This window comes from Sinocyclocheilus grahami, unplaced genomic scaffold (genome assembly GCF_001515645.1).
Source record: "Sinocyclocheilus grahami isolate Dianchi unplaced genomic scaffold, SAMN03320097.WGS_v1.1 scaffold234.1, whole genome shotgun sequence".
Lineage (NCBI taxonomy): Eukaryota > Metazoa > Chordata > Actinopteri > Cypriniformes > Cyprinidae > Sinocyclocheilus > Sinocyclocheilus grahami.
In genome coordinates this window covers 1,216,534-1,225,594 of record NW_015505413.1, presented here as the reverse complement: position 1 = coordinate 1,225,594, position 9,061 = coordinate 1,216,534, and the positions used below count along the sequence as shown (strand labels likewise).

Genomic DNA, 9,061 nt, shown 5'->3' with positions numbered 1-9,061 from the left:
TGATTTCACCAGGTACAACATGTTCCTGGATCAACATCCTTGTTGCAGGACTGAGAACCTCCCAGGGGGTGTCCAAATTAACATACATTGAAAGTCTGTCACTCACTGATGATGGGAGGAGTACATGCTTAATGTGCATGTTTAATTTGGCAAATGGCGCAAGTTTATCATCTTGAAAATGGTGCATTTTTAGCAAAAGGAATTGTGAATTCAGAATTGCTGGATATATATTCAGAATTGCGAAATATAAATGTGCAATTCTGAGAAAAAAAAAGTCAGAATTGCTACGCTAACTCAGAATTGTGAGAAAAAAGTCAGAATTGTAAGAAAAAATCTGAACTGTAAGATATAATTTTAGAATTAAGAGGAAAATAATTGTGAGATATAAACTCAGAATTGCTAGACATAGACTTGCAAGAATTGTGAGATATAAATTTGCAATTTGGAGAAAAAAGTCAGAATTGTAAAAAAAATTCAGAAATGTGAGATGAATTCAGAATTGTGAGATATAATCGTGCATTTCTATGAAAAAAAAAGTCAGAATTGTGAGATATAAACTCACAATCCTGAAAAGAGTCAGAATTATGAAATGTTAATTCAGAATTGCAAGAAAAAGTCAAAATTGCTAGATGTAAACGTGCAATTCTGAAAAATTCAGAATTGCAAGATATTAGTGCGCTATTCAGATAAAAAAGTCAGAATTGTGAGGAAAAAGTCAGAATTGCGAGGATAATATAAGAATGGAGAGATTGTGACATAAACTTGCATTTCTGAGAAAAAAACTGCAAGATGTTCTAAAGGTCTAATGTCACAATCAGTCTTTTTCTTTATTCAGTGCTGGAAATAAGCTTCGGGCTACTCTTTCCTCTCTGTTGTTCACCACCAGGGATGTGTCATCCACGGCACTGGAAACGCTGCCCTCTCGTGGTCTGGAGTCGGTGCTGATGCTGGTGGCTCGTTCGGCATTCGCTCTGAAGAGACTTCCTCCACTGAAGGGACTGAAGAGCCTGAGAGAAGCGCAGCTCACGTATCCCAGCCACTGCTGCGTTCTGCTCAGCTGGGACTACGACAGGTCAACACACAAATCAAAACGCCAATGTATTATTGAGGAATAAAATACAATTTTATCTTATTGTCATTTTGAATAAGAGCATCACTAGCACTCAATGAACGCCATACAATCATTAATGTAATGAGATTACAAATAGAGCTCCAATAAGAGCACCTGACATTTATTTTTGATATTATGATTATGAGTATGCCTTCATGTCGTGTCCTTCATTATGTCTGAAATAAATTTTCTCGTTCTCATATAGGGAGGGATCTGTTATCACTGCATTAGGAAATGGATCATCGTACTGTGGTGACATCTCACCAGCTAAGTAAGACTAAGGTTTTGTTTTCTGATTGCACAGCCCTGCATCTTGGGGAAAAATGCTGCTGATTTACAAAAAAGGCCTAATAATTTGATACTGAATTTAAAAAAATGTCATGCATGCTCCCACTTTGCCTCAAGTTCAAGCGAAGCATGAGTGCATTCTAATTAGCATGAAATATGAAATTGATTTACTATAGTTTTTTTTAATTAATATTATACATTTTAAGAAAGTTAAAGTTTTAGTAATTTTGTTGTGTGTTTTGTGACTTTATTAGTTGTAAGGTCTATATAGTTTTTATTATTTTTATTTAAGTTTTAGTTAAACTAAAAGTTAAACGAAATGAAAATGAGATGTTGCCTTGGCAACGACCTGAAATAAAATAAGATTAAGTTTTTAAGTTTTTTTTAAAAAATATTTTTAATTTTACTTCAATGTCTAAGAAGTTTCAGGTCCCGACGCAAAGAGTTTTCGTAACATTACTGGTGGCAAATGTTTTTGGAAAACACAGCCTAGATCAGTGGTTCTCAAACCTCTCCATGAAGTACTCCCAGCACTGCACATTTTGTATGTCTCCCTATATCTGTCACACCCACTTCAGGTCTTCTGAGTTGAGAGTTGAATCAGGTGTGATAGATGAGAGAGACATACAAAATGTGCAGGGCTGGGGTACTCCAGGACAGGTTTGAGAACTCCTGGCCTAGATAATCTCAGCTATGTAATCCATATGAATTTATAGCTCTTTACTCTTGATGTATATCAAAAATATACTAATTTGTTCCTATTTTTATTAGTCTAATCATTTTAGATTAAACATCTAGTACATGTTTCAGAAGATTCTAAAAATGACACGAGAACTCAGTTAAGTCTCCTAAGCTATAATACAAACATGTATATTTTAGTATCACTGATGTAGTACTATAATTTTTATTAATATTTTTAATCTTTTTTAAATTTAGTTAAAGGTTTTAGTGATTTTGTTATGCATTTCTACCATTTTATTCGTTTTTTTTTTAAATATGCCAATATATTTTTGATTCATTTTGATTGTTTTAGAAATTTTAGTAATCAAGTTGAGCTACTAAAATTTGCCTTATTGACACACTATTTTCCTATTTAATACTGCAAAGTTGCTTTGACACAATCTGTATTGTTAAAAGCGCTATATAAATAAAGATGACTTGACTTGACCAGAGTCGAGAGATGGCTCTAGCCCCTGACCAGAGTCGAGAGATGGCTCTAGCCCCTGACCACAGTCGAGTGATGGCTCCAGCCCATGACCAGAGCGCAGAGAGGGCTGCGGTTCCCACGTCCGGCCCAGGGAGGGCCTCAGATCCCGAGTCAAGCCCAGAGAGGGCCCCTGTTTCCACATCCAGCCCAGAGAGGGCTGCGGTTCCCACGTATGGCCCAGGGAGGGCCACAGATCCCGAGTCTAGCCCAAGGAGGGCTCCTGTTTCCATGTCCAGCCCAGGGAGGGCTCCTGTTTTTACGTCCAGCGCAGAGAGGGCTGCGGTTCCCACGTATGGCCCAGGGAGGACCACAGATCCCGAGTCTAGCCCAAGGAGGGCTCCTGTTTCCACGCCCAGCTCAGCGAGGGCTGCGGTTCCCATGTATGGCCCAGGGAGAGCCTCTGTTCCCGAGTTCAGCCCTGAGAGGGCTCCTGTCCCCTGAGTCCAACAATCAGCCTTGCTCCTGATTACAGCCCTGAGAGCCCGGAGGCTCAGAAATGACCACCCACCCTCCCGCTCCTGCCTCCTCCACCACTGTCGTCTGGCAGCCTCTCTGCTCACCCTCAGCCCACCATCTGTTCAGTGTGAGCACCGCCGTGGCTCCGCCGTGGGTCACCTTCATGGCTGTGGCCTGGGTCCCACCTGGTTCCGCCCGCTCCAAGTCCCTCCTGTCTCCATCTGGTCCTCCTTCCCCTGTCGGCTCCACCTTGGACTCTGTCTGCCGGCCCCCTCCCGGGTGCCCGTCCTCCTCCTGAGCCTCCTCCCATGTTCCCACCCGTCCCTCCCTATGTTGTTCTACGGCGCGAGGACGCACCTTCCGGGAGGGGGGCGATATGTCACGCCCATGGACTGTCTGTGTGTGTTTTTCTCCCCACGTGCTCCCCGTGACCCAGTTTCTCCCTTGTTTGATTGTGTTCATTTGGTTCAGGTGTGTCGTGTTAATAGGTCTCGTTTCCCCATGTATTTAAGCCCTAGTCTGTGCAGTCTATGTTTGTCGGGTCTCAAACGTCATGTTTGTGTGTTACAGCCATTCCTAGTGTGGATTACCCCCTTGTTTTGGATTTATTAAAGACTGTTTCTCTTATCCACGTCTCCGTCTTTCTCTCCGACACAGAGTGTGACAGACAACTAGCTGAAATCAAATAAGCTTAAGTTTTTTTTATATTGTTAGTTAATGTTGATTATACTTCAGGTAAAGAACAAGTTTTTGCAATGGTTTTAGTTTAATTTAACATTAATAACCCCATATATATCTACAAATTATAGCGTAATATTTTTCACCATACTGTTACTGTTACATGTCACCATACTGACAATTTTTTCCATGTGTTCGTTCTCAGTCCGTCTGACGTCACATCTGACGATTCTCTAACACTGGATGGTCCTTTTGCATCAGACATTGCTGGATCCACATCAGCCGAGGACACTTTTGGCAGCATGGACTTCTATTACCCAGAGCTGGACCTGTGTCAGCGCCGACCGGCCCTCCAGTGCAGCCCCGAGTCCGACGCTTTCAACCCCTGCGAGGACATCGCCGGATTCGGCTTCTTGCGGGTGGCCATTTGGTTCATCAATGTCCTGGCCATCGCCGGCAACCTGACAGTGCTGCTTGTGTTATTCACCAGCCGCTGCAAACTGACTGTCCCCAAATTCCTCATGTGCCACCTGGCCTTCGCTGACCTCTGCATCGGCGTGTATCTGCTTATGATCGCTACTGTGGATCTCAGGACACGAGGGCATTACAGTCAGCACGCTATCGAGTGGCAAACCGGAGCGGGATGCAGGATCGCCGGGTTTCTGTCAGTGTTCGGTGGTGAACTATCCATCTATACACTGTCTACCATTACCATTGAGCGCTGGCACACGATCACACATGCTCTCCGTCTGGAACACCGTCTGGGATTGAGGCATGCTTCTTCGATAATGGTCATCGGATGGGTGGTTTGTCTAGTAATGGCTCTCCTCCCCTTAATGGGTGTCAGCAGCTACAACAAAGTCAGCATGTGTTTGCCGATGGACATCGAGACGCCTTTATCCCAAGCTTATGTTATACTCCTCCTGCTGTTCAATGTTGGAGCTTTCCTGGTGATTTGCGGCTGCTACGTGTGCATTTACACTGCCGTTCGCAACCCCGAGTTCCCCGGACGCGCCGCCGACGCCAAGATCGCCAAACGCATGGCTGTGCTGATCTTCACCGACTTTCTGTGCATGGCGCCTATTTCATTTTTCGCCATCTCTGCGGCCTTCAAAGTCCCGCTAATCACGGTGACCAACTCTAAGATCCTCCTTGTGCTTTTCTACCCCATCAACTCGTGCGCAAACCCTTTCCTCTACGCCATCTTCACCAGGGCCTTCAGAAAGGACGCATACATCCTTCTGAGCTCCATGGGCTGCTGCAAGAGCAAAGCCAACTTGTACCGAATGAAGATGTACTGCTCGGAGAACATCAACCGAAGCAAAAGCAGCTCCGGCTCCAATGTGAACTCCAGAGCTCCTTGCGCTGTTGTGTGGATGTCCAGATTTCCCCATCTGACACCTCGACCGCAGATACAAAGAGTCTAGGGAAACAGACATTCAGACTCATTTAATTCCATTATTTTCTTGGCGTTCTGCCCTTGAACTTTGTTCAGTCTTATCTGGGAAGTTAATATGCTTTTCAGAGGACAATGCAACCCATTTTCACTCTTATCTCTCAATGCATTGACTTAGAATTCAGAAGACACTTTTGAGAGAGAATATGGTACCCAGAAAGGCTATTGTTAGTGAGTAAATGCCACATCATGTGACAATTTCTACATCTAGATCTAGATCTTCTAGGTCTTTCTAGATCTTGTTTTACTGTGAATTGGGAAGCATCAGTCATTTTCATAAACAAGAGCATTTTAGCCTTTTGTTGTCTGAATTCAACCTGATTATTGTTTTACATAATTGCTGTAAAAAAAATGAATTTGTCAGTTTAAGGTCTTTTAATGTGGAAAAGAGTTTCCTTATTTAAGTTATGTATCTAAGTTATAACTTAACTAGTTGCTATTGCTGATGTTTGAACTTAAGAACATATTCCAGTCTGATTGTCTGAGCTGTTGTTTTATACCATGGAATAGCGCCACTTTGTGGACAAATCTATTGTATTGAAAACATTACAAATGAAGGTCGTTTTTTTAGTTACTATGTAGTAGGCTATTTGAAGTATAATAAAATGTAAGCAAAATATTTGTAGTCTTTTTATTATGTACTTGAATTCTTAAACTATACGACGTATTTTTGACACTGTCTAGTAGGCAAGGTATTTATTTAGTATTCATTCATTAATTTTCACTTTTATAGTGCAGCATTTTTTCACGTATTGCGTACCTTCACAAATCTTTTTTAGAAAACTTTTTTAGGCCTAAATAATGTCTGAATGAAGGAATTAGAGGAAAAGTTAAAATGTCTACAACACTGTCCAATAACACAAACAAAAAACATCATAGGTAATATAATTAATACATTTTATTGCAGGTATAAACAAGAATAACGACAGCAATTAAATACAACATTGGATGACAGTATGAATAAAAGAAATAATACAGGAAGACAACAAAGGATATATATATATATATATTAAAAAAAAGTAAAACAAAAGGTACAGAGGTAGTAACTTAAATTACGTAACATGATTCAACAGATCATTACACAGTTTCACAAATTTGACACTTTTTTTTTTTTTTTTTTTTTTTTATTTTTTTTTTTATTTGATCAAATACACCAGAGAAAACATCATGCTATAAAATGGTTACCTGAAAATTGTGCATGTGAAATTTGTTAAATTTAAACAAGTTAATTATCAATATGTTTTGTTCTATTAATATGATATTTACCAACCATTTTTACTTATTCATTTATTTTAACTTAACTATTGTATGTCAGTAATTTTTGTTAATGTTTTTATTAATTAGGTAAAGCCACAAAGAAAATTATGTAATTTGGGTAATGTTGAAGAAAATGTGCATTTATGAATATAACATTTTGCCGATAAAATAAATACATTTCTTATGTATTCTATGTTATGTTTAAATTTTACAATATGAGAAAAATACATATAATCCCCAGACTGCTGGTGTGACGTCATGCGTGGGAGCGCGCGTGCAGTGAGCTGCGCTCGCATTCCTCAGTGTGTTTAAAGACCCAGAGAAAAGAGCAAAGAAGATGCTATTTGATCCGCACATGCTCTGCATCATGCGTTTACTCATCTGACACACTCAGACGAAAGGGAAAAGAAGAGAGTGCGTTATGGGGTTTATCTTAGGCGAAAGTTTCTCAGCGATGTTGCGCCTTCTGACTCTGCTGCTCGTCGGATTGTTTTCACAGTCAGTCAGAGTCACTGGTAAGATGTGCGATTTTCTTAAAGTTACTGTGATGTTTTTGTGCATGCTTCGAAAGCAACTGAGACAGCAACCTTAAAAAGTTCATTGTTGAGTTAGTGCTGTTTAAAAGCGTGTGCGTGTGATGAGATTTTGTTTTCTTTTTGTCATATGGAATGGATTTGTGCGCAGGAGGTGGAATCAACTTGACAAAACAAAACTTGAATTTTTTTTTTTTTTGTTGAGTTAGTGCTGTTTAAAAGCGTGTGCGTGTGATGAGATTTGTGTCGTCTTTAAGGAGATGTTGCTTTCTTTTTGTCATATGGAATGGATTTGTGCGCAGGAGGTGGAATCAAGTTGTCAAAACAAAACTTGAATTTTTTTTTGTTGACATTTTAATAGTTTGATTTGTTACTTGTGTACTTGGCAGAACCTAATTACATATTTAAGCATTCTCTACTAAATATTAATGAGGGGAATTATTTTTTTAAGGTTAATAATAATATGACATTACATTTTCAGACATGTAATGTAGACAAAACTTGAAAAAAACTTGACAAAACTTGACAAAACAAAACTTGAAAATTTGTTTTTTTTACATTTTAATAGTTTGATTTGTTACTTGTGTACTTGGCAGAACCTAATTACATATTTAAGCATGCTCTACTAAATATTAATAAGGGGAATTATTTTTTAAGGTTAATAATAATAATATGACATTACATTTTCAGACATATAATGTAGATCTCAAGCTATAGACAGTGATACGATTATTAAAAATTGTTGGAGTTTAATTCACTGTCAAATTTAAAGGATTACAGTGCTGTGATAATAATCTGCCCTAGTTGCGTAAAGGCTTAGAAACTAAATAGTGCTGGTCTGTGACTATTTAGTTCCTGTAGCTGTAAATCATGAGACTTAAGTGAAAATTCACAGTGCATATTCCTAATAGTTTGTGATACAGTACTGTTGCTGACGAATTTGTTGTTAAATATCAAAAATAAAATCTTAATTTTCTTTTTATTAGGCTATATGAATAGGTTTGACTTAAAAAATTGATTGTGAGTCAAAAACCAAATTAGTGATGTAATATTTCAATTTTTTACACTTATTAAAAATAATTTTATTCCAGACTCTCTTTGATACAATTAAGCAAAACTTTGAAAAAAAAGTGTATTAAATATAGTTTCATGCCGCATTTTATTTTAGTATGACTATTGTGATTTAGAAATCTATATTTACTAAATATAGACTTTTCATGCTGGATGTCCTATTATGTATCTGAAATTTCATCAGTGCTCATTGGCATTGTGAAAACTGGTTTATAAGACTTGGGGTTTTCTGTAAAACCTGGAGTGGTTTATAATATCTTCTAATAAAGAAGTGAAAGTGGTTAGTGTTCAAATTGAATTACCACTGCAGCGAAACATGTGTTAGTCCCATTCTAGCTCTCGGCTTAATGACAAAATAGATTTCTATGACTAAAGCATTGATGTACACTACAGCAACTGATCATTTAATTGTGCCTAAGACAATATGAGTGTACAAGTTCTTCCTTCAATCCAGAGCTCTCTCAATAAAAGCTGCGTATGCTTCCTTTGATAACAGATTCCATCAGAGAAAGAATTTCCTTTTGCTCCTGGAGAACAGGATGCTGGTTTTCCACTGCGTTTCTGAAGCTCTGCCAGACCTGAGTCACTCAATAGAAAATGTCAAAATAATAAGCATTTCTCTTACTGAAAAGTAGTGTAACCGAACCACGAACAGCATAGCTTGATATAACGTGGTACTCAATTATAACATGTATGTATTTACATGGGAATTCAAAAGATGTTTGATGTTACCATGGTACATACTTAGTATAAATTCTGTATTATTAATAATACTGGTATTATTATGGTATCATGTCCAATGTCAAAGTTTAAAAGTGAAGAGAAGAATAGGAAAAAACAATGTTAACGACATCATGCTATGTTTTTTTTTCATTTAGCAAATATATAAATAATAACTATATAAATAATAATACATTGCAAAAATATTAATGATAACAATGCTAAGTTATATATATATTATTATGTAATATATGTATGTGTGTATATATATATATATATATATA

At 38.1% G+C, this 9,061-nt stretch overlaps 2 protein-coding genes across 3 annotated transcripts in view; both read left to right on the top strand.

Annotated features, from left to right (window-relative positions):
- The window catches only part of lhcgr (luteinizing hormone/choriogonadotropin receptor), a 30,086-nt gene extending 24,283 nt beyond the window's left edge, over nucleotides 1-5,803 (top strand). Inside the window, 5 exon segments of the mRNA XM_071582421.1 lie at nucleotides 887-1,072; nucleotides 1,317-1,382; nucleotides 3,946-4,352; nucleotides 4,355-4,394; nucleotides 4,396-5,803. Coding sequence (XP_071438522.1) covers nucleotides 887-1,072; nucleotides 1,317-1,382; nucleotides 3,946-4,352; nucleotides 4,355-4,394; nucleotides 4,396-5,167 — 1,471 coding nt within the window. The 3' untranslated portion in view covers nucleotides 5,168-5,803.
- A 922-nt stretch (nucleotides 5,804-6,725) lies between these two features.
- mertka (c-mer proto-oncogene tyrosine kinase a) overlaps nucleotides 6,726-9,061 on the top strand; it is a 47,238-nt gene continuing 44,902 nt past the window's right edge. For both annotated transcript variants that reach the window (XM_016288794.1, XM_016288793.1), the window contains exon 1: nucleotides 6,726-6,968. In XM_016288794.1, coding sequence (XP_016144280.1) covers nucleotides 6,875-6,968 — 94 coding nt within the window. In that variant the 5' untranslated portion in view covers nucleotides 6,726-6,874. The remainder of the gene's footprint in view (nucleotides 6,969-9,061) is intronic.